Consider the following 25,265-nt stretch of genomic DNA (forward strand, 5'->3'; position numbering starts at 1 on the left):
TCCGTAGTAATTCCACCCACACATTGACACATTCAGGAGGAGGCTGCAGCAGAGCACACTTGCATGCAACAGTCGGAGCTAACTGGATTAAGCAACCCTGGCAGAACTCCTTCCAACTCCCCTCTCTCGTCCCCCATCACCCATCCACTCCCTGGCTACTTCCTCTCAAATCTTTATCCCTTTCCATGTCCTTGTTTGTCTAGCGTAAATTGCAGGGAATGTGGCCTATCTATGTTTGCAAATTTACAGTGCTACAAAAGTGATTGATAAAGGATCTTGCAGCCACAGCTGTGATGCTGTTTCTTTGTCATGCAGAGCCCTGTGAATTGGCAGATGAACCGGGATTTACCAACTTTTTCCACCAAGGTCCCCCAACAGACATCAGATGGGCTGGCTTCACACCTAGGACTCAAGGTGTCCTTGCAGTGTAAGGGTCCTGCCCTCACAGCCATGCAGCCCCCTGCCCGGCTTATGCAGCTGAAGACAAGACCATGCAAAGCAGGGTCCTGCTGTTGCAAGACGTGGCACGTTGTCTTAAAGAGGGTTTCTGCCTCCAGGGGAGGAAGCTTTTCATTTATGCAACAATTCTATCCCTAGGGGAGTCTCTCTCTCTAGCTGGAACCAGTTTCTGCTTGTAGCTTCCCAGGCACCCTTGCACCCATCCCAGCTCAGAAGCTGGCCACGCCATGGTGCTGAGGGTCACAAGGAGGATTAACTGCTAGCCCCTTGGGCTTCAGAGTGCAGCTTTGACATGACAGTCCGATCCTGAGACATGCTGAGCAACTGAAAATCTTCCTGGCACTAATCCCAGCTCAGACCCCGAGTCCCTGTGCAGCCATAGACAAGTCACCTCCCAGCTCTTTGCCTCAGTTTCCCCCTCTGTGAAATGAGATAATGCTACAAGGATCCATTAGTCAATGCGGGAAGACTCCAATCACTACTACGGGTTTAATAGCCCCTGATGAAGTGCGCCGGGCCCTTAATAGCCTCCAGCGTTGGGCATGTGCTCAGTGTCGATGTCAGAATTGATACAAAACCTCCCCAGGGAAGCAATGGGTGGGGGGGATGCAAGATGCCTGGAAAGCAACAGGTTTCAGAGTAGCAGCCGTGTTAGTTTGTATTCGCAAAAAGAAAAGGAGTGCTTGTGGCACCTGCTACAAGTACTCCTTTTCTTTTTTTGAAAGCAACAGCCTCCTGAAGTTCTTGGGTGTGCGTGGCCCCAGAGGGGGAATGGTAACAGCATCCACAGTTCAGCAGCGTCTCTGGCTGCATTTCACATTCTTTTCATGCTTACCCTGTGATCTGCTTTTACAGGGCAGCGAGGGCATTACTTCAGCCCGGGGCAAATCTGGTTAATAACCCAGAGCTCTGAGTCCTGACCATGCCCGAGTCTATGCACGCACAGCAAGTCCCTGCTTCTCTGCCACCTCCCAGCTTTACATGAAGAATACTGCAGTGCCCAAAATGCCTCCCAGGCACCAGCTGGGACCTACAGGAGATCTTATCTTTGGGAGCAGAGCATAGGCCCTGTAGTGTGTCTCTGATTCCCTTTAGCCTGGTTTCCTGGGAGCTCGTTAGCACACAGGCAGATTAAGTCAAAACTCTTTGTATGGAGCATTCAGCGAAGACATGGGAAACTTATCGTGCCTCCTTCCCAGCTCCGAGCTGTGCTCTCAGGCAGAGCTTTGCAGGCAGAAACCTGAGAGTTCATTGATGCAGAATGTTGGTTTGAGCCACTGATCTTGCTAGGAAGAATGAAAGAGAACAAGAAAACAGGAAATGTAAAAATGGCCCCTGGTCTAACATGGGGCCATCTGCCAGACCACAGGAGATTGCAGCAGGGTAAGGGTCTCCCCTGGCCTCATTCCCTGCCATGTCACATGAGCCCCCATCACCCCTGGAGTGACTTGCTGATGGTAAATTTTCAATGAACATCCTTTAGGCGTTGTGGATTCTGCATGGGATGTGGGATACTCTGGGGAGTGCTGGCTCACTTATCTCCAGCCTCCAGACATCATGACATGTGACTAAGCCTCCTGTTTCAGAGGAAGTGACCCTGCGAGAAACAACCCAGGAAGCAGCCATTTCCATCCATTCATAATAAGGAAAGGGTGTTGGGGAGCTGCAGCTTCTGGTGTTTCTGCTAACACGCTATTTTAGGTTAATTAATTCCCCTGGCACGATAACCTAGAGTGCTGACCTGATCTCATAGCAGAGCAGACCCTGGGAGCATAATATGTGTCCTTGCAGCTAGATCACTCAACCACTAGAGGTCATAGTGTGCTGGATAGAGCTTCAGACAGGGTGTGGTCCTGGGTAAACAAAGGAAACCAAACTGGGACCAAGCTATGTGGAAGCCTGTTTGTGGCCTCCTATTTCAAGTGGTGAGTGATTCCCATGGCAAACAGCAAAGGAGAGGAGGCGCCATTGCACCCAGAGTGCCCCTTTCAAGCAGGCGGGGGGAATCTGGGCACACGTACTTAGCATGCCCCTGTAAGGATGTGGTGCTGATATCAGCTAGTGCAGGGCTTTGCTCCTCCCTGTACATATTTCTGCCATGCTACTACAGTAAATAATAATACAATCTGCTTTACAGGCACAAAACTTGAAAGCCTCTGGGGGGCTTAACAAAAATAGCTGAAAGCAAAGTACTGGACATTATATGTAGGGAGTGGGGGAACCCCTTTTCTCTCTGCCTTGCTTGACTCATCAAGTAACTCTCCAGCACCAGCCAACGTATATTTCTCTTCCTCCGCCCCATATATCATTCTAAGAATGCATGATCATACACTGACTATTGTAGGACAAATGCTGCTTACCTCACTCTGCAGCCTGGTGGCCTTTGATTGGATTCCTCACTCCACAAATGCTTTCCAGGAATGTCCTAGTTGGAATCTTTGCAGTGACTGGTATTCGCAGCTAAGCACATAGGGTAGAGTTCATCTCACAAGGCCTAGGTACCACTGGGCTGAAGTGGGACTTAAGTGGTACCTCATGCTGGCTCTCTGCTCAAGGGCAAATGTCACTCCATGGGGACCGAGGAGCTGCCAAATCAAGTAATGTCCATAGGTTAACAATGAAACCTCTCTCTCTTTCTTCCCTTAGTGAATCCATGTTGCTATTACCCATGTCAGAACAAAGGGGTGTGCATGAGGGTCGGCAGGGAAAGCTATGAATGCGACTGCACCCGGACAGGTTACTTCGGCACTAACTGCACTTGGCGTAAGTTCACCCTCCCTCTCTGCCTTTGGGATGGAGGCCCAGGGGCAAGGTAGAAAAATAGCAGCTTCTGCAAAAGGCTTCATTCAACTACACGAGTAGGGGTTGGAGCTAATCCCAGCTCAGAACACTGCCCCTAGGACTCTCCCAGAGGCACAATGAGTGGCAAGTTTCAGAGTAACAGCCGTGTTAGTCTGTATTCGCAAAAAGAAAAGGAGGACTTGTGGCACCTTAGAGACTAACCAATTTATTTGGTGGCAAGGCACTCAGCCAATGGAACACAAGTTAGGAGCATTGTTTCATAAGCATGTGCTCTTACTGGCTGACCGCATGCTGGTGTCAGCGGGACTTCGGCAGCTGTCACTACAGAGGAAAGTGTTCGCCTTACTTTACTTAGTAATAAATTTGCTGTTTCCTCCCAGCTGAGTTTTGGACACGACTCCACATTATGATAAAACCAAGCCCGGCCTTCTATCACTTCATCCTGACTCACTTCAAGTGGCTTTGGAACATCCTCAATAACACCTTCATTAGGGACATGCTGATGAGACTGGTGCTAACAGGTGAGGCTAGGCTCTTGGGTGGGAATGTTTAAATTAAAGTCCACCCTCAGCTCTGGCCACTGGGGTTCAAAGTGTGTCTTCACTCTCGGGGCACTGCTGAGATCTCTCCGTGTACCTGCTGCCCCAGTCGTGCTGCTTTTCCTGTTATCTTCATGTTTTCGTAAAGCAGACGTAATCCATTTGCACTTGCAGAATGAGGTAGTGTGTCCAGTGGTTGGAGTAGCAGGAACTCCTGGGCTCCATCCACAGCTCTGGCTGAGGGAGGAGTGAAGTCTAGTGGCTGGAGACGGGACTGGGACTCAGGACTCCTCGGTTCTGTTCCCTGGTCTGCCAATGACTCACTGTGACATCAGCAGAGCTGTGTGGGTTAGAACCCAAGCCTGGCTTAGCAGGGGGGCTATGGGTAAGTTTCACGGCCAAATTAATTGTCAGACAAATATCGGTACTGGAAGTCAGCAGGATGCTTTCCTGAAAGTATGTGGATAATCCTATTAAATCCATCGGCCCCCCCACTTGGCTCCTCTTCCTCTCTTCTCATTTCTCTGTCCCCCCATTTCTATCCCCCTCCTTTGAACCTGGCTTCTGTTCTTTAACTTATCTTAATAATTTTATTTTAGTTGGATTTTTATAAACCAGTTTAGTTTGTTGGTAACCTGTACAATACAAATAATTGATTTAAATTTTAAGTTCTGATAGAAGTTTTGTATAGTATGTTTGTTGTTTCTGTAAATGCACTTTAAAAAGTTAATAGAAAAAAACCCAGCAACATTAAAAAATTTAAAATATGCAGCTCTCCAGTGTTCAGACAGGTACCTAAATGTCAGCACGGCCAACTGCCTGTGGTGTTCTGGCAGCAGGGAGGGCTAGCACTGGGAGAATGGTCCCAGCAAACCATAAACTCTCTACTCACTCATGCCGCAAAGCTTATTATCTTGCGTAAATATTTTAGTTCAGGTCCTTGGAGCTCTGCAGCAGGACAGGTCTCTGGGAATCATTGAGTCACTAGTTAAAGGAGAACAGCAAAACTTTCATGAAGATTGCTTGACTCCAGATCAGGGACAGAAACTATATTTACATTTTCAAAGGAAGATGTTTACAGATCAGTTCCCCTTTTACTTACCTGCTTGGATCCGAGTTCAGGAACCTGCATTCGCCCTGCAAAGGCTTCACAAGAAAACAAACCCATGCATATCCCTGCATTCCCAGCAGTGTCTCCCCCTCCTGCCCCTGTTCCACTTTTTCCCATCCCTCCATCCTGTTGTGTGTGTATGCAGTGCCACGGCCAGCCAGGCCCTGTCATACTGGTGCTGTTCCAGGAACAGGTACACATGGGAACCACCCAGAGCAGAATGAACACATCTGTGTTAGGACTGCCCGGCTGCAGGTGACTTTCTTCCCTCTCCTTTCAGTCCGGGCCAATCTGATCCCAAGCCCCCCCACGTATAACTCAGTGTACGGATATATCAGCTGGGAAGCCCATTCCAACGTGAGCTATTTCACCCGGGTCCTTCCGCCGGTACCCGATGACTGTCCGACTCCTATGGGAACCAGCGGTAAGTGCCTGTCTCAGCAAAGACCATGTTCAGGATGTCCGCAAGCCTGGGTGCTGGAGTCTCCTTGCACTCGGTTTTGCAGGGGCAGCTTCGTAGTAACACCCCTGTGTGATGCCGCCTCAATCCCAATCCACAGTCACCCCTGCCAGCTGCTCCGGTAGAGGCAGAGCTCTGGCTACGCATATTGCACAGGCTGCTGGCCCCGGCACCTCAAGGGGTCATTAGCTCCCACTCTTTCCAGGAGTTTCACTGCAACGGAAGAACAGCTACTAAAAATCAAGGCCACTCCTGGCACCCGTCTGGGGGAAGTGCTGTCCCCAGGACAAGTCAATCCAGCACCCCAAGCATCCCTGCCCCCTGCAGCCCCTCGGAGCGTAGTCTCACACTGCATGCCCAGGGGAGTTGACTAGCGTGACCCCAGCAGTCTGGAACCTGGCGCCAAACCCCTACTCCCAGCCCCAGAACGCAAGAGAGGACGAGGGTCAATGTTCCTCTGATTACCAGAGGAGTGATTAGAATTCACCTCCGGGGGGCCTGAGGGCTCCCACCCTAGGGACGGGACGGCAGAGTCCTTCATCCCTGGTTCAAATCCAGCCAGGCTAGTACTCTCCAAAACGGACCTCCCTCAGGGAGAGGTTCTGAGGCAATGAGCGCAAAGGCTCCATTCCCGTGGGCGCGGGCTGACCCATCCCCTGGGAGCTCAGCGACAGGCTCTGGAGGACCAACGCCCTCCTCAAACGGCACAAGCTGAGGTACTGCGTGGGTCTGCCCTGTCCTGTCGCTGCTTGTGCTGTGTCTGCTCTGTGGATTCCCAGAGGCCCTCAAGTCTCCAGCGCTGTCAATGGGCCATCTTTCAGGGGAGCAGAGCCTGGGGGATCGTCCTCCGCGTGGGAGCCATGGCAGGAGCACTAGGTGACGGCAGCCACTCTGGGGGTTTAAACTGGCACCGGCCCGGCTGGAATGCAGCCCCTTAGGGAAGAGCTGTTCTTATTCATGGTCAGCTAAATTGACAGCATGCTGCTAATAGCTGCATCCCTCCCCGCCCCCAGCCTCCCTCCCGTCCTGTTAAGCTCATCCTCTCCAAGGACCCCAGACAGGGTTGAAACCTTCAGAGGAAAGCAGAGGCCCTACCCCAGCCTTTGAACACCTGGAGCTCGGAGCATTCACTTTGCTAATGGACCAGCAGGGCCCAGCAAGTTCCGCACAGCCAGCGGGATGAGTGACCATGCCGGGCTGCAGTCAGAGCGAATGCCTGGGTAGGTTACATCTTTGGGTCGCCACTGGGAGGGGGCTGCTTGATGCCGCTAATTCCTGTCCAGATAGCCAAGGTACACGTGAAAACCTCCAAGCCGAATAACCCTCGTGCAGAGGGTGGACAGTAGTGCTCTGGAGTTGCTGAGATAGATTATTATTTAGACAAGTGTCTCCCACTGATTTTAATGGGCGACAGCTGAAGCAGTCCCCATGAGACACCCTGATAGTTGTTCCTGACCTGCACTGACTTCTGCAAATAAGTAACGGGATGGCAGAGCTGCTGGTGGCTTCCCGGCCCCCCGAGCGAAGGGCAGAGACATCCCTCTTCTCCCTGTGACAGGGGCTATGGCTGAATTGCTCTGAAGCATAAGGTATCTGGAGCCCCACCGGCTGGATGCGCTGACAGCTCCCAACGTGGGTTTGTTTCCTTCTTTTGCAGGGAAGAAGCAGCTCCCTGACCCTCAGCTCTTTGCGGAGAGGTTTCTGCTCCGGCAGCGGTTCCAAAGGGACCCCCAGGGGACCAACCTGATGTTTGCCTTCTTCGCACAGCACTTCACTCACCAGTTCTTCAAGACATCTGGGAAGATGGGGCATGGCTTCACCAAGGCCCTGGGCCACGGGGTAAGGAGATGGGCCTCCCGTGAAGCTGGCCCACGCCTCACAGGGGGCTCACCGTGGAGCTGGCTGCTCCAGCAGTCTGAACGGGAGAAAGACACTTGCAGCTGTGTGATGTCATCCCCAGCGCTACCCACAACTCAGCTCCTGTATCCAAGGCTCAGAGCAGTCGGGGTTCACATCCTGGGAAGAGGACCCCTTCGGAGGGAGGGGGGAGTGCAAGTGCACATTCAGACAGAGAAGGGGAAGAGCAGGAGAGGGGACCAAAGGCAGAGGTGCCTTCCAGGACAGGGCCATATGGGGAAGCCTGTCCTGGAAGAAGCAGAGACCTCCAGGCTGCAGGGCGCTCACCCTCCCCAACCCATCAAATAGTCCCCAGCGCCCGAGGCTGCTTGGAACATCAGACAGCCACGGGCAGGGATTGCCGGTGCTTGTGGCATGGCTGCACCATGGCTACAGAGTGAATTGCTTGCCCCCTCAGCCGGGGCTCCCAGCTGCCTGGGTCCCTGTCGAAGGCTGGGGCCTGCTGTCTAGCCCTACTGCCAGTGGGGCACGGGGTCAGCTGACTGGCCCAGTTTGTCTGCACGAGCTGTGTGCACAGCAGGGTAACGCTGGCCTCTCTCTGCAGGTGGACCTTGGGCACCTGTACGGGGACAACCTGGAGCGTCAGCACCAGCTGCGGCTCTTCAGAGACGGGAAGCTCAAATATCAGGTATTGCAGCTCTCAGCCCAGGGCCCCCAGCCACCCGTGTGGTGTGCTCAGCCAACACCTCTCTCCACATCTGACTGTATCACTGCCCACATCTGGCTCCCTCCCACAGCCACTGCAGGGGAAACCTGCTACCATGTCTGAGAGACTGAGGAGCCTCGGTCCCATCCTCCATAGGGATGCAGGCATGTCAAGACCATGGCTCATTGGAAACCAGAGGACTGAAGGCTTCTCAGTCACACAGGAGCTTTTGGAAACCTTACCCATCCACAGCCTCTTGCTGAGCACTGTGTGAGAAGCCCCATTGGTCTGCTACTGCAGCATGCCCCGGAGAGCTCTCCGCGGTAAGACACTCATTGGGAGACACTCTCCTAGCAGCATCCACTGAGCCGTAGGCCTGCCTGCACCATCTCTGAGCCAGCAGGGACAGCACACCCAGGAGTGTGACCAGTGCATGGACCCTAGGAGCTTCTTCCTGCTCATCTCCAAAGCACAGCTAAGCCTTAGACACCACCTTCAGGCCCTTTCAGCTCTGGGCAGGGAAGCAAGGCTCCAAGGTTTTGGCAGCGACTGCCCCTGCTGTAAAGCGAGTCCCCCTTAGACCAGAGCGCAGGCCCAGGGGCTTACGCAGGGAGGTGGCGCTAACATTGACTGGGAGCCAGCTGCGGCTGGCGGTGCTGGAGCACGGGGATCTACTGGCTACCCAGTGGCTGGCCAGGGCAGTTCTCTCCATTCCTTTCCTTGCTGCCAGCCTGCTCTTGTCTCCCCAAGGTAGTGGATGGAGAGATGTATCCACCCACGGTCCTCGATGCTCCAGTTCACATGATCTACCCTGCCGGCACTCCCAAAGAGAAGCAGCTGGCTGTGGGCCAGGAGGTGTTCGGCCTGCTGCCGGGGCTCATGATGTATGCGACCCTCTGGCTTCGTGAGCACAACCGAGTCTGCGACGTGCTGAAGCAGGAGCATCCAACGTGGAGCGACGAGCAGCTCTTCCAGACAACCCGCCTCATCCTCATCGGTGAGAGCAGGGGTTGGACATGGGCCCTGGGGAGAGCAGGGCATTGCGGGGCTGGAGGAGGTGACTGAGTATGATTTAACACAGCACGTATTAAATGCCATCCAGTCCTTTTTTCAATGCATGATTATTCCCTGGGCTCCAGGGCTTTGTACTGTCCAATTTTAAGTGCCCTATGAGTTTCTCTGATCCCCGAGACCATCCCAGATCCCTACAGATCTCACTATTGGGGCACTGCCTTGTTTTTCAGCCTATGTTTTCCTTTAATTAACTTCAATCCATTATCCAAATTATATCCCTGAGGCACCTTAAACAGCTCTTCTCCTGGGTTGCTGGGTGCACCCTTTGGCTGTTTTCCTGTCTCACCCGCCCTAGTGATCGTTCGCCCCAGCTGTTCTCGCGCTAGTTATCGGCCCTCGTAACACAGCAGCCGTGCTGGGCAGACGCTGGCTCAGTAGACGAATTGGTCCAAAGGGGGAGCCCTTGGAGTGTCAGTACCAAGACAGCATCCTAGGCTGAGAGTTACCCACAGAAGGGCTGATTCTCCGCTAACGGATTCCAGGTGCACACTGTGGCTTACACCTGCCTTCCTAGGAGACAAATAAGAGCCAGACGAGCCAAGAGGTCACAGGTGATAGAAGAACCTCCTGGGGACTGTTTTATGGGACATATGAAGGCAGATCTAGTACAACACACTGGATGTTTAATCCAGCACACCTCTTTCCATGCCAATCACCAGAGCACCCATGGTGATGTTCTCTCCCCGGAGGTGGTGCTAGCCCACCGTGGGCCCGAAGCAGGAATATTCCCCCCTCCCAAACATGATTATGAGCAAATAGGGGGACCCCTCGAGCTGCTTATGCCTAGCGCCGACTCTGTAATCTCTGTTAAACGCTCCGAGCTCCAGGTGTTAGGACGCTGGCTCATTTACAGCCAGGACCTGTGGCTGTTGCCCAGGAACTAACTGGCCCGCAGCCGCTTGCCTCTGCTGCTGGCTGACATTCCGCTTCCCTGCGCGTCTCTCCTCCCCCTCCTAGGAGAGACCATCAAGATCGTCATTGAGGACTACGTGCAGCATCTCAGCGGGTACTTCCTGCACCTGAAGTTTGACCCGGAGCTGCTGTTTGGCATGCAGTTCCAGTACCAGAACCGGATTGCCGTGGAGTTCAACCAGCTCTACCACTGGCATGCGCTGATGCCGGACTCGTTCACCATCCAGGAGGATGAATACAGCTACGAGCAGTTTATTTACAACACTTCCATGCTTCTGGACTATGGGGTGGAGGCCCTGGTGGAGTCTTTCTCCAAGCAAATGGCAGGACAGGTATGGCACTGGACACGGGCACCTGTCGGCCAGAGGCAGGGAACAGCTCCTGTGCGCAATCTGCTGGGGGAGGCGGGCTACTTACACAGCCCCACAGGTGTGAATGTTGCTCTGCAGTGCGATGGTGCTAGCAGGCTGTATGATTTTAAAGGGGCATGGGAAGTGGCTCGGGGAAGGAGCCACATCTCCTGGTGGGGCCAGATTCTGGTGTGGGGAGGATGTAAGGAGCAGGATGACTCCTAGTGCTCCCCCACCATCTCCAAGGCAATGCAGCTGCCCCCTGCCTCTCCCAGCAGGGGATGCCTCATTGGCACAATCCACTCCAGAGGTGCAGGTAGCCCCTGGCACATCGTGGGGGCTGCCATAACACAGGCAATAATCAACATGTCTGCGGCACGTTCCACCTGTCCTCATAAAAACGGCCACACTGGGTCAAACCAAAGGTCCATCAAGCCCAGTATCATGTCCTCTGACAGTGGCCAATGGCAGGTGTCCCAAAGGGAATGAACAGACAGGTTATCATCAAGTGATCCATGCCCTGTCACCCAATCCCAGCTTCTGGAAAACAGAGGCTAGGAACACCATTCCCGCCCATCCTGGCTAATAGCCATTGATGAACCTATCTTCCATGAATCTATCTAGCTCCCTTTTGAACCCCGTTATACTATTGGCCTTCACAACACCCTCTGGCGAGGAGTTCCAGAGGTTGACAGTGTGTTGCGTGAAAAAATACTTTATTGTGTTTGTTTTAAACCTGCTACCTCTTAATTTCATTTGGTGGCCCCTTTTTATTGTATTATGAAAAGGAATAAATAACACTTCCTTATTTACTTTCTCTACACCAGTCATGATTTTATAGACCTCTATCATATCCCCCCCTTAGTTGCCTCTTTTCCAAGCTGAAAAGTCCCAGTCTTATTAATCTCTCCTCATATGGATTCGTTCTATACCCCTAATGATTTTTGTTGCCCTTTTCTGAACCTTTTCCAATTCTAATATATCTCTTTTGAGATGGGGTGACCCCATCTGCACGCAGTATTCAAGGTGTGGGCATACCAGGGATTTATATAGCAGCAATGATATTTTCTGTCTTATTCTCTCTCCCTTTCTTGATTCCCAACATTCTGTTCGCTTTTTTGACTGCCGCTGCACATCGAGTGGATGTTTTCAGAGAACTATCCAGTGACTCCAAGATCTCTTTCTTGAATGGTAACAGCTAATTTAGACCCCCCATCATTGTATATGTACAGTTAGGATTATGTTTTCCAAGGTGCATCACTTTGCATTTATCAACATTAAATTTCATCTGCCATTTTGTTGCCCAGTCATCCAGTTTTGTGAGATCCTTTTGTAGCTCTTTGCAGTCTGCCTGGGTCTTAACTTAGTTTTGTATCATCTGCAAATTTTGCCACCTCACTGTTTACCCCTTTTTCCAGATCATTTATGAATATGTTAAATAGGACTGGGCCCAGTACTGATTCCTGGGGGACACCACTATTTACCTCTCTCCATTCTGAAAACTGACCATTTATTCCTACCCTTTGTTTCCTATCTTTTAACCAGTTACCAATCCATGAGAGAACCTTCCCTCTTATCCCATGACTGCTTACTTTGCTTAAGAGCCTTTGGTGAGGGACTTTGTCAAAGGCTTTCTGAAAATCTAAATACACTATATCCACTGGATCTCCTTTGTCCGCATGCTTGTTGACCCCCTCAAAGAATTCTAGTAGATTGGTGAGGCATGATTTCTCTTTACAAAAACCATGCTGACTATTTCCCAACAAATTATGTTCATCTAGGTGTCTGACAATTTTGTTTTTTACGATAGTTTTAACCAATTTGTCCGGTACTGAAGTGAGGCTTACTGGCCTGTAGTTGCCAGGGTCACCTCTTGAGCCCTTTTTAAAAATTGGCATCACATTAGCTATCCTCCAGTCATTTGGTCCAGAAGCTGATTTAAATGATAGGTTACAGATGACAGTTAGTAGTCCTGCAATATCACATTTGAGTTCCTTCAGAACTCTTGGGTGAATACCATCAGGTCCTGGAGACTTATTACTGTTTAGTTTATCAATTTGTTCCAAAACCTCCTCTAATGACACCTCAATTTGGGACAGTTCCTCAGATCTGTCACCCCAAAAAAATGGCTCCGGTTTGGGAATCTCCCTCACATCCTCAACAGTGAAGACCAATGCAAAGAATTCATTTAGTTTCTCCGCAATGGCCGTATCATCCTTGAGTGCTCCTTTAGCATCTCGATCATTCAGTGGCCCCACTGGTTGTTTAGCCAGCTTCCTGCTTCTGATATATTTAAAAAAAAATTTTGCTATTACTTTTGAAGTCTCTGGCTAGCTGTTCTTCCAATTCTTTTTTGGTCTTTCTAATTATTACTTTCTATTACTCCTTCCCCCAAATCCTCTTTAAAGGCCAGTGGCTCTGAATCAAACAGCTCTCCCAGGAGCTCATGGTAAAGGACAACAGCCTGGCCTCATCCTTTGTTCTCTGCTGCCACTGTGTCTCTGTTTTCTTTCAGGTTTCAGAGTAGCAGCCATGTTAGTCCGTATTCGCAAAAAGAAAAGGAGGACTTGTGGCACCTTAGAGACTAACAAATTTATTTGAGCATACCCTTTCGTGAGCATCCAATGAAGTGAGCTTATGCTCAAATAAATTTGTTAGTCTCTAAGGTGCCACAAGTCCTCCTTTTCTGTTTTCCTTCACTAATTCACATTGACAGCGTTTGAGGCGTCTCTTTCTCTCTTCTTGGGAAACTTTTATTCAACATGGGGAGTCAGATATTCCCATTTGCTGCTGTCCGAATGCCCAGCTTGCTTCCTTAATGGAAAGAAATAATTGCCACCCTTCCATTGACAGGTTACTGCATAATTGTTCAGTACAGGGTTTTCTGTAGCCTTGGAAGGATCAGATTTTTGTTGGTAAACTGGTGATTTCACTGTATACAAACCAGTGAAAAAATATTTCCATCGAAATTTACAGATAGGCAAAGAAAGAAAAATGCTGCTTGAGAACTTTTGAGAGTTTGGTTTAAGGATATTTCCTTGGTTTGTTTTGATGTAATGTTGACAATTTGTGTTTTAATGGTTTAACCTTTGAATCTCAATGTCTACTGTCATTAAATCATTATTGTCTGATATGTTCCCCCCATTGTCTAATCAGCCAGTAATTCCCTGCAACTGTGAAAATTTAAATAGACAGAAATAAAAAAACACTTAAATAAACATCAATATTATCTATCAACATTATAAACAATAAAAATGGAATTCTGCCAAGTCTAGTTTTCTAGCATTTTCCTCTGAAGCAGCTGGCATTAACAACTGTTGGGGACTGGGCACCACACCAGATGGGCCATTTGTCTGATCTGGCTTGGCTGCTGTGACACCGTTCTGGTTAGCATTTCTGGTGGTTCTCTCGCTCTCTTGCTGTGACCTGTGATTTTGACTATCTTCAGTCATGTGGCACCTATGTGATGGATGCATTAGAAAGACCTAATGAGACGTGTAATCTGGCATACTTGTCAGGTTTCTGCAGTTCCGAGTGGAGTGACAATGCTTGACTGTAACAGAAGTTTGCTCTTCTTTTATCCTTCCTGTGTTTCAGATCGGTGGGGGACAAACCATCAATACCAACCTCTTGAAAGTGGCTGTTGGAGTTATTGAGGAATCACGGCTGCTGAGGCTGCAGCCCTTTAATGAGTACCGGAAGAGGTTTTCCATGAAGCCCTACAAATCCTTCCAGGAGTTAACAGGTCAGATTTCATGACCTACATGCTGCTGCTGGCAGTGTGTGTCCAGTAAGGGGCTAGCACTGCCCTGGGGGTTCCCTCGGCCCAAGGCAGACCCCTCACGTACAGTGTGGGAGCACAGACACACAGCTCATCCAACCAGTAGCCCTACTGTAGGCTTTCAAACTGATTGATGTATAAACATCCCGCCACAGCTTACTACTACTCACCCCACTCTGAAAACTGCCAGGTACTGCCTACTTGAAAGGGTTGTTACCTACTGCAGGGCAGATGAGTGGTTGAGTGGGTGGGACATGGCCCCGAGAGTCAGTCAGACCGTTCAGTTGGTGCTCTGGATTACAGAGATAGAGCAGCTGAAAAGTCCTGTGTCTTGTACGGATTTGGAACCTCCCTTCTGAGTGACTGTTTCACTAAGACATTCTGTCTCTCTGTTGATGCAGGAGAAGAGGAGAAAGCGGCGGAGCTGGAAAAGCTATACGGAGACATTAATGCCTTGGAGTTTTATCCTGGTTTGTTGCTTGAGAAATGCCAGCCAAACTCTATTTTTGGGGAGAGTATGGTGGAGATTGGAGCCCCGTTTTCCCTGAAAGGGCTTTTCGGAAACCCCATCTGCTCTCCAGAATACTGGAAGCCCAGCACTTTTGGCGGCTCGACTGGCTTTGAGATTGTGAAGACAGCTTCGCTCCAGAAGCTCGTGTGTCTCAACGTCAGGCGGTGTCCGTATGTGGCATTCCACGTGCCAGATCCTAGCACAGAAACAGCAACTGGTGACCATCAAAATGGCAAACCATCCACTGAGCTCTAATGTTACTGTGGCTCCTCTGAGGCTGGGCCAATGAGTTTCCTCCTTCATTATTGTCCTAACGATTCCTGTTGTACCCCACGGCCTTGGGTACAAAGTCCTCCCTTGCAGAGAGAGACAGGCACAAAGGAGGAGGACAGTATGCTCCTTGCACCATGTACCAATAGAATAGGAGGCCCCCTGGTTCTGGGCGTTATCCACACCCAGGGCTGGGAGAGGGGAAAGGAGAGGGAGGCTGGTACTAGCTCAGGGAGAGCCTGAGTCATCTAAATGCTACAGACACCATAATGGTCTATCTCCACGCAAGCTGCTTCTTCTGCTAGCAAATTCTCTGCTCTAAGCCAGTTCTGTTTTCCAGTGGACTCTCTGCCTCTCGCTGCTGTCAGAACCTTTGCTCTCAGTATCTCCCCCGCACCTTGACTGCACAAGGCAGCTATCACACGTACTTTTCCTGCACCGGGACTGCAAGGCACCTACGCCCACCAGCTGAGTAGGGGTGGAGCAGTACACAGCCACTTGTCTACCCCAGCTGGCCGTCACACTTGGTCATCTCTCAGGCTGCTCTTATTTTCCTGCTGTGGCCAAATGGTTTGTGTGTTTATATTGTGGACCGACCACCCCAGACAGCATCCTTAGAAATCACAACAATGAGGATTTTCTCAGAGGGTCTCTGGTTTGGACAGAGAGGGAAAGAAAATCATCCATAGCCTGCTCAATGCCTCAGGGCTTTTCCCCTTGTCCTACACAGATTCAAGGTCAGTAACCCTTCCATGGCTTTAAGAATGTCTGGGAGGGGACGGGGGTGAGAGCAGACCCCAGTGCATTACTCTGCATGATATGGCTGGAGCATACATGTACTGTACATGCCTGTCCTAGGTTATTCCTTATACAAACCAATCGGAGCTCAATCATTTCTCATACACCCAGCTCAGCCAGTTTTCAAACACTCTGGGCAAGCTAGCAAAAGTGATCACCTGAACTGCATGTACAATTCGGCACCGTCAGATAACTGGGCCTGGAAGAGCCCGCTGTCCAGCTTTGGGAACCAGGTCCCGTTAATGTGCTGAGTGGGCTCTGGCAATAAATCGAGAGTTCAACCTGATTCAGTCTTTGCCAGCGCAAGGTGGAAAGCGAAGTGCTTCTGAGAGAGCAGGAAAGCTGTTGAGTTTCATGCTTCTTCAGAGGCATGGGAGCTCCATTCTGCAGCATCACGTGGAGTTTAAAATACTGCTGGGAAGTAGATATTGCTGAGGAGTGAAGGGCTGGGGTAAAATCTGTCAGAGCTCATGGAAACTCCAAACCTAGACCAGCCAAATAACCACACCGTTGTACCACAGGGAGCAGTGCTTAGGTGTCAACTAGGCAATCTCTTAATAGGCCTTTTCTGCCTCTAATTGGATTGGGCCCGGATTCTGTCACCCTGACGCACTCTGAGAAGTACCCCACTCCACAAGCGGTTCCACTGCTCCCATAGAGGAAGGTACTACTCAGTGCATGCAAAGATGTCAAAATCTGGCCCATTGAGTCTATGGGTCTTAAACTTTCCTGGTGTAAATAGCTCAGAAAACTCTCTTCCGAGAAGACATATATGCCCTGCTTCAGGCCTCCTGAGGTTCCACACTCCAAAGCTCAATACAGACCTAGGAGCATTGTTTTCCTGCCTTATACCCACCCCCCCCGTGCCCCCCGTTTCCAACAGCCACTGGTCTGTGCCTCAGTAAATACAGACTGGTGATGAGCAGAGACATTCTAATCCCCAAATTAGCATTGCAGACATGCAGCTCTCTGAGTGATATGTTTGTTTGGAGAGTCTGAACGCTCCCCAGTGTTCACTTGTGACAGAGTGGTCAGCTGTGATCCCAATAAAAGAGAAAGTGATTTCACCTCCAGGCAGATGGAGAATAATAATGGCCAGCTGAGTTCTTCCAGAAGCGTTTCAGGCATCCACTCACCAGACTCAAGTACTAAAAAGAACATGATGTGTACAGAGGAGCTGGCAAATCACTGGCGTTCGGGTGAAGAGTCCCATTGCCAGAGATGCTCTGGCCAGGGTACAGCATGCAGCAGTGTGGGAGTGGGTACTGGTGATGCTCTGTAGCATTATAGCAGCTTAGCCAGATGAACATCTCAGAAGGTATACATGCAAATATCCTTTGCTTTAAGAGAAGCCCTGGGGTGTGTGCACAGGGAGTCTGCTCCCACTCTCTCTTCCCACCTGCCATATCTTAGCACCCTTTATTCCCCGGCACCACCTTCCAGCTCTGCTCCAGCCACCCAGCCCTTCTCTTGTGGTGTGGTCAATAGACCCCTCCCACCCCGTGCAGGACCCCCCCAGATGAAGTGCTGATCTCCCAGTTGCATACAGCCCCCTCTCTGCCATGCAGCCTGCTCACACCACAGCTACTGTTGTGTTCGTTGCTGATGATGAACTGACCGCATACTGACATTTCATCCATGTCACCATGGGTTTATTTTAAAGCTCCAGATGCTGACAACACAGCGCTTACATTCTTTCACAGCGTCTCTCTAGCATAACATCTACCCCGATGTTAATCTCCCCCAGCAGGGTTCTGTGTCCACATCACAGAATGAGATATCCAGTCAGTCACAATGTCACACATCTCCATGCCAGACACACGAAATGCTTCCTGTAGGGTTCATTGCACGGCTTCCGTTCCGTCAGAACGGGACTTCTTCTGCTACAGGCACATGGTGCTGCAGTGTTTGCCCATGATCTCGCTGTATCCTTCCCTGGATGCTCCCAAGACACAGGGCTTTGCAATCTGCACAGTAAAACAATGGTCTTGTAACTGTCCTCAATTCATTCTCCAAGCCAAGAGTGTCCCAAGCCCTAATTGTGACTCTACCGACACACAGTGCCAAGGGATTTGATGACTTGGAGCGCCTTCTTGCTATTTTATGGCTAGACATTCTGCAGCTGGGGGGTTTGTGGCTGATGTAGCACAGAGGAGAGCGACTCAAAAAGCTAGAGACAGGAGCAGATGAGGAGGACCAAAGAACAAACATTCATATACATAGTAGAATATTCTGACCCACTTAGGAGCACCAATCATCAGGGCACGCGGCTGCTCCTGGCCTCACTCTGCCAGAGAAGAGTTATTTTGTTCTCTTCAAGACTTCACTGGGTAAGTTTTAATCCAGTCACAAAAAACTCCTGGGCCCTGTGAAAGTCAGAAGAGTGTATGAGCAGGACCCTCTGTGCATGAGAATTCACAAAAGACTCAAGAAATGGAATTCTCCTTAGCAGCAGCAGGCTTAGAAGCTGTGCAGTAAAGAGCACGATATGCAGAGTTTTTATCCAGGAGGAACCCCAAACCCTATTAACTATTTATACAAACTGTACAGGGATTGCTTCTGTCCCCCACTGAAATGCAGCCACCTCTGAGATGGAACATGCAACAGCTTAACAATACACACCAACCCCACACAACAGTTTGGAACAGAAAGTGAAGCGGGAAGTTAGGAGTGCAGAAAATTACCTAGAATGGAATTTGTGCTTGGCTTTGCTCTGTATCTTTAATGACCAATCATACCCATGCTGTAAGCCTCAAATGCCCTCTCTGGCCTGGCAGCCAATATGGGCTCAGTGCCCATGAGACAGGCTCGACCCACCGTCTGGCCCAATGTACTGGTACATACAGAGCCAGCACCTAATTTTAGAGGGGAAAGTAATTTGTCTACCCAATGATCCACTTCAGGCCGAGACCTGATACTCTGCTGCAATTCCCAGTCAGGGTTTCCAGAGCAGAAAGTCTGACCCAGCCGGTCCCCTGCCCTTGGCCTAGCACCCTGCAGTCAGAAATACAGCCACAGCAACAGTAGCAATGGTGCTTACATACCAGGGCCTACCAGCGAAGCTGGCTGCTGGGATGCTGCCCCTGCTGCCTCTGGAGGAGATGAATCGGAGACAGTCTGAGTGGTTGCCAGGGATGATGACATCTCTGGGCTGCAAGGATACAGGTGTATTTCCACTGTAACAGACATCCTGACTGTTTCAGAGCTGGACTGAGCTCTGGGAGGGGAACACTCCACCATCCCCACCAAAGGGGCTGCAGTAACTTGGCCATGATTCCCACCGGCGTTCCTCCCAAGCGGTACGATGCTCCGGAGCAGTGGCTCAGGCCCGTGGAAATACAGCGTGGTGCCAATGTGCTGGAGAGACGGAGAGGTTACAGAGCACATGCCAGGGGCCCTTGCACCAGGCTCCCCGGGCCTGGCACTCTTCAACTCCGCAGACACAGAAGAGGGTGGAGCTTTGTGAGGGCTTGGGTGTTTCTCCTGATGAGCAGACTCATGCTGCAGGGACACTGGGGAGTCCTGGTATGACGCAACATGCACATCGCAAGGAGCAGAGAACACAACTGGAGCCGTGCTCCCGCCCAGCAATTCCTAAGTAATGTGAGAACAGCTCTGTGAGTGACACAGGATGCAGCCCCGAACCCAGATAGCACAGTGAGGGGCAGGAGACATTAGACAGCTTGAAATACAGACAAGAGAGACTGGATGGAATCAAAACAATCCACCCAGTAAATACGGCAGATTAAAGATACCGCACCGGACCCTCGCCACTGTAGAGCGGCCTAGCTTCACGGACGTCAAAGTAGCTACACTGATCTACCCCTGCGGAGGGGCTGACCCACCTGACTGGAACTGGAGTCACTGACAGGAATGGGACGCTCTATTGTGTTGAGGCTGGGAGAGAGGCTAGTTCACAGGGACACTGGCAGGCGGTGATATGAGACACAGGGTGGGGGACAGAGGCAGGGATCGCGGTGCAGTGCTGCGGTACGGGGGTGAGGTGGGTTCAGAGAGTTTTAATGCGGGGGGAACAGCTACCAGAACAGAACCAGGTGCACCTTACCGCTGCCCTGGCCTGTGCTGTCTGCAGAGCCTTGCCAGCAGCAACACCCGGAGGTTCCTCTCGGTGCCCAGCCGCCTCTGCAGGGAGCGTGGGGTCGGAATGCAGCAGGTGGGGGGACGTGCTGCTGTCGTACGGATTCTGCTCAATAGCGTCGACAGTGCATTCAACTTCGAATGCCCTGTGGATTGGAGAGGTGTCAGGGATGGGGAACAGCGGGCTGGTATTTTAAGTGAAAGCCACATCTTGGTCATTTCATCAGCGACTCACCATGTTCACAGCCTTTCAATCCAGGTAGCAGAGCTCCTCTATCTGCCAGTCATAACCCACCTCCCCCGGCCCCCACTGAAATACGTTGCAGATTTGATTGCAGGGTAAAACTAAAGTCTCTCGTACACATTCCTGAGTGAGCCCATCCCTAGGTGACCCCTGAAGCAGCTGGTACGGACTGTTCCTTAGTGCCCGAGCACCTCTGAGTTCCAGAGTTTTGCTGCTGGGACATAGGATTTGAAACCACAACCAGCCTCACCACTTCACAATCCCATTGTGTATACAGTGGGACAAACTCACCTGTTCTCGTATGCCTCATCCACGTCCAAGTAATTTCTCCTTCTCCGAGAATTAGAGGATTTTTGAGAAGCTGCGGGAAAAAACAGATGTGTTTATTCAGCCACATGGCAGAGTGCACAGGCAGAGTCAGCTATCATGCAGGGCAGGCATGCCAGAGCAGCTGGCCATCTGGTAGGGACAGCGCATCAGTCCTGACAGTCCAGCAACTAAGTACTCCTGGGGCAATGTCCAGAGACTGTAACGAACACACCAAAACACCCATGCAGCAGCACCTCTGAGCGCTAGCAAGATGTGGTGTTTGAATGGCAGACATTGGCAGAGTTCATCTCATCGACGGGACAGTCCCTCATGAGACCCAGACTCTCCACATTCCTGCACGTGTCTGCTGTAAATCACAGACACGGGAAACACTGAATCAGGGGCCTGGCGTCAGGGAGGGTGTGAGTAGCTTTAAAGTCACTCCCTGCACCTTCCCCTTCCAGCACGGCTTTTAGTCTTGTGTCCTTCCTCCTGTGGCTTTGCCCCCTTGGTAGACAGAGAGCAGGGGCAGGCTGCATACCAGCTGTGCACACACACATCTTTCATCAACAACATTCATGTTCAGGTTTGGAGCAGAGATGGGCCTGAAATCTGGATCCAAATGTACTCAAGGATCAGGGTTTGGTTCTGGCCCGTTGAAGAGATGAGCCAGCTGTGATGGACAGATCCAGATCTGAACCTCCACAGCAGCTGGGGCTGCTCAGAACTGGGGTTCTGCTATGGGCCCATCTCTACTTTAGATAAATCCAGGGACCAGCAACCCTCCTCTACCACAAACCCTAAACCTTCACCTCCGTCTAACCCCAAACCTACGCACAACTTGGAGTGAAGTGCAGAGAAATGGAGTGAGCTCTCACCTCTCTAGTCACTTCTGCCCCTGAGCCTGCTGTTTCCAGGTGGCCAAGGAAACAAATCCCGAAGTGTCACCCCTATATTGCCAGCCTCAGTGAGAGCGGGACAGCGTGGATACCTGCCAAATACAAACCCAGAGCTTTCAACACTGCTCCAAACTGTTTCTGAGGAGTGCAAGGGTCGTTATGCCCCTGGAGAACATGCTGCCTTTCGGAAGCCAGGGCTGAAATACTCACAGGTACTGTTGCCTTTGGCGTGCTCTATTTTCTGGCGGAATGAATACACCCCCATGGAAATGAATATCAAAGCCAGAGACACAGAGACCCCCACAACCACCGGGATGTCATGCTTCTCCAGGACGGGGAGCCAGTTGGAAGCAGGTGGAGATTTCTGCCTGCAAAGGTAGTGCAGTCAGGCCCAGATCCACAAAGGTACTTGGGAGCCTAACTTACATTGTGGGTCTGGGCCTCAGATCAGAACAATGACATGCACCAGCAGGCTAATGTAATGAACGGAAGCAACTGGCCTCTGTGCGTTACCTTGCTGTCGTGACGGGAGGCCAGGTGGCATTGTCCTGTTTCCTTTGGGTGGACAATCGTACCATCCCTGTAGCGTTTCCAGCAGGCCGAGAATACACTTTGCTCCTGTGGCGAGCGGGGATTTCCTTGCCCCACATCCCTGAGGGATGCTCGATATCTCCAGGTGGCCGCTGGGCAGCGCTCCCTGCTGGGGCTGCAGTGCCACGTCCTTCACCTTCCTGTTCCAAGGGCAACACCAGGGCAGAAAACTCTCCAGCAGGCAGGGCCCTCCCCGAGGTGGAGGAACTAAAGGCTGGAGACAAAGAGAGAAGTGCTGCCCTAACGCTAGGGGCCCTGCAAGATGGTCAGGGAAACACCAGCCAGAAACCTTTACTCATGGGGACCGAGGCAAGAGTTGGGGCCTGTTCTGGAGCAGCCCCTGGGGGGTGACGTCTCCAGGCAGGTGGATGATGGCCAGCGAGCCATCAGGGGTTATGATGTCAGCATGTCTGGGTGGTGATAACATGCACAGAGGAATGAGAGCCGTCAGCCAGCCAGGGCTGAGGGAATCCCTGGGAAGTAACATGGGCACCGGAAAGGCATGATACTCCTGACAGAGCGTTTATGTGAGCAAGAGGCAAGCAAGGCCCAGCCATGCTCAGGCCACTGCCAGCAGGAGGCTCACATGCCATGAAGCCCTAGAGAAAGCCAAGGGATGATGCCTGCAGCAGAGCCAGTGGGAGTCCAGCTCAGGGGGGCAAGGTAGACAGCACGCGTGGCCTGGAGGGTGTCATGCAGGAGAACACTCGTGGCACCCCCCTTGACACACGCATCACACCTGACACTCACAGGTTCCTGAATCCGGGCTGGGCCCAGGACGTGAGGGGAAGCTGGTTCCCCTTGTGTGGGCTGCCTCACTTGCTTTTACCAGGGGGACCTTGGCAGAGAGCCCCTCTCCTCTGGCATCAGCCTGTCTGAGCTGCAAAACACAAAGTGCATTGGATACGCTGTCAGTCTGGCTGAGAGGCAGGCCCAGGAGTGGATCTGTGGCTGGGGGTGCCGCCTGGGGCTCTGCACCTGGAGCAGGCCCTGTGTTAGCCTCATCATGGCCCCATCTCCTCGCGTGGGGCCCTGCCAATCACCATGCTCCAGTCTCTGGGGCAGAGCATGACCTGGTATAATGCAAGCGTGAGCCAAGTTTCCTCCTGTTGCCAGGTGGCCTCCCACAGAGCAAGGCTCTGTTATCCCCAGGCCATGGGCAGCCAGGTGAGGAAATGGTTGTCCGTTGCTGCTCCCATCCTGATACTGAGAGCACAACACCCCCACTTGACACCTCATGGGAGGTTCAGCTTTATCCCACAAAGGGGAACTGGAAACAGGAGTGAAATCCTGACCCCACTGAAGCCAGTAGCCAAATTCCCGCTGAGGTCAGGACCTCAACCACAAAGTTTACATGCCAGATTTACCTGCAGGAGGCTGGTGACAGAGGCTGGGGTATTTCCAACTCCCTCATCCCAGGTGTTCACTTCTCCATCTATAAAAGATCAGGTGCGTGTCACTGCTGTAGTGCTGGAGACCCCATCACCCCCGATCTCCTGTGTACAGCCAAACCCTTTGCATCCTTCACAGACAGCCTCCAGGAGCTGCCTGATGTCTCCATCCTCTCAAGCAAAAGGAAGCGCAAGAAACAGTCAGGATGATCTTGAACCCATTAGCCAGAAAACCCATCTGTCTCCTTCAGGAAAGTGGGGGCCCCAGACAGACAGGCCCTGGTTAGCAATGGCTGTTAGCAGACTCACATGTGACCCCAACAGACCATGGGAAGCTGTGCTCTCTCCTCCACCATTCACGGTCAGCGTTGCCATCCTGCTGTCCCTCCCTGCCGCGTTCTCAGCAACACAGAGAAAGAAAGGGAGCCCCCTCAGCCCAGGAACGTTGCTGAGAGCTAAGGTCAGCAATGCCTCTCAACCTATTGCAGCAGGAATCTGAAGAGATGCATCATAAGCAGCACAAGAAAGAGTCAGTGGCTGGTTCAGCTGAGCTACAATATCCCCTGGGCAGGAGGTAAGCACTGCAAGGGACAGAAGGGACAGTCCAGCGTCAGCTCTAACCCTTCCACAGAGATGCAGCAGAACCACACACCTTGCAAAAGGACGGATCTGAAACAACCCAGGCCATTCAGAGCAGCAGCTCGTGTTTGGGGCTAGTGGGATGGATCAGAACAGGCCAAGTGCCACTAGCCACCATGGCTACAATAGGACTAGCCTCCAGAATCTAGCTGCATCAAAGGGCCTCCTTGCTGCCAATGCCTGCTGCCCTTGGGCATCCAGAACTCTGTGTCCCAGCTGACGGAGCTCACAGAGCCCTGGGGCTTTGGATGCTTTAGGACGCCAAAGAGATTCCTGAGTATGCGTCTGTCTCCCTGGACCCATCAGAACAACTCCAGGGACTTTATTATGGCTGTGGCACTCTTAAAAGCTGCAGCCCGGCTGAGTGACTGAGAGGCCCAGCATTGCGAGGGCCAAAGCCTGCTCCAAGGGATAGGGGCTTCCACATCACACGTACCTGGTTCCGCCCTGCACTGGCTGCTCCTCACGCAGCAGTTCTGTATCACGCTAGAAACAAGCACATAGAGCGCCACAGTCCCCATGGCTCCAGCTCGGTGCTCCCTGCTCGAGGCTCTGATGAGTGCCTAAGAGACACAGAAATACTGGATGTGAGCCCAGCAGCATGACAAGCTCCCACCCCAATCCCAGCCCAGTCCTCTTCTTCTCTAACACCTAATTCCAGCCTTAGCCCACTTGCCCTTTGCAGAAGTTGATGTCTTGTGGTGTGCCGACGCCATGCTGATAAGCACCCTTCCAGTGCTTGTCATGGGTTAACAATAGTTCTTAGGCAAATAAGCACATTACAGATACTTGACCAGGTTTATTCTTTGTCCCTGCCAGAAAACACTTCTCATTCATGGAGGCAACCCAGTGTAATGACCTGCACCGAAATCTAGGTCCCCAAGATCTAGTCCCAGCTGTGTCACTGACTCGCTGTGTGGCCTTGGGCAGGTCACATAACCTCACTCCCTCTGTTTGTCCAGCTGCATAACTGGAGTAGTATTTACTGCAATGCTTTATTGGTATAGCATTCGCACCTGAGACCCCTGCCCCGCTGCACCAAGCACTGCACAAACTTGTAACAAAAAGATGGCCCTGCCACAATGACCTTACAATCTAAGACAAGACCAGAGTCCTCACGCCTCACGGGGGCTGCGCAGATTCATTAGTGGAGTCTGTAGAGTCCTCTGAACACGGGAAGGGCCAAGCACTCTTATTAGCTGCAGTCCATGACTTCTTGTTTTCCTTGTGGGTTGGCCTTTCCCTCGGCTCGGCACTAGATGGCGCCTGTATCCCACGAGCTGGGGACCTGAAGCTAGTGTCACTTTCATCAGGAATCCACCTTCATTTAGTAATGTGGGTTGTGACAAAATGGCTGATGTTGGTATGGCGGGTCCTACGCTTTTCTTGGCCGGGGGAGGAAGCGCTAGGATGTCACCCCTTGCCCCTGCTCGTGGGGCACCGAGAGCCCCGCTAGTGGCCCAG

At 51.6% G+C, this 25,265-nt stretch overlaps 2 protein-coding genes across 4 annotated transcripts in view; one reads left to right on the plus strand and one right to left on the minus strand.

Annotated features, from left to right (window-relative positions):
• PTGS1 (prostaglandin-endoperoxide synthase 1) overlaps positions 1-19,550 on the plus strand; it is a 38,864-nt gene extending 19,314 nt beyond the window's left edge. For 2 of the 3 annotated variants that reach the window (XM_073314093.1, XM_073314094.1), the window contains 9 exons: positions 3,106-3,222; positions 3,642-3,782; positions 5,192-5,335; positions 7,029-7,210; positions 7,833-7,916; positions 8,685-8,931; positions 9,966-10,252; positions 13,868-14,015; positions 14,453-19,550. In XM_073314093.1, the coding sequence (XP_073170194.1) occupies positions 3,106-3,222; positions 3,642-3,782; positions 5,192-5,335; positions 7,029-7,210; positions 7,833-7,916; positions 8,685-8,931; positions 9,966-10,252; positions 13,868-14,015; positions 14,453-14,817 (1,715 nt within the window). In that variant the 3' untranslated portion in view covers positions 14,818-19,550. The remainder of the gene's footprint in view (positions 1-3,105; positions 3,223-3,641; positions 3,783-5,191; positions 5,336-7,028; positions 7,211-7,832; positions 7,917-8,684; positions 8,932-9,965; positions 10,253-13,867; positions 14,016-14,452) is intronic. The other variant, XM_073314095.1, reaches the window with a different exon arrangement.
• LOC140899155 (uncharacterized) lies at positions 16,506-24,884 on the minus strand. Its single transcript, XM_073314096.1, has 10 exons — positions 24,818-24,884; positions 24,238-24,364; positions 23,139-23,206; positions 22,522-22,651; positions 21,694-21,985; positions 21,391-21,548; positions 20,264-20,333; positions 19,697-19,874; positions 18,675-19,224; positions 16,506-17,597 (listed from the first exon to the last, which is right to left on the minus strand). The coding sequence occupies exons 2-10, from the start codon at positions 24,320-24,322 to the stop codon at positions 17,494-17,496; spliced, it is 1,635 nt and encodes a 544-aa protein (XP_073170197.1). The 5' UTR covers positions 24,323-24,364; positions 24,818-24,884; the 3' UTR covers positions 16,506-17,493.
• Between the last annotated feature and the right edge of the window lie 381 nt (positions 24,885-25,265).

The sequence above is a fragment of the Lepidochelys kempii genome, chromosome 16 (assembly GCF_965140265.1).
Source record: "Lepidochelys kempii isolate rLepKem1 chromosome 16, rLepKem1.hap2, whole genome shotgun sequence".
NCBI lineage: Eukaryota > Metazoa > Chordata > Testudines > Cheloniidae > Lepidochelys > Lepidochelys kempii.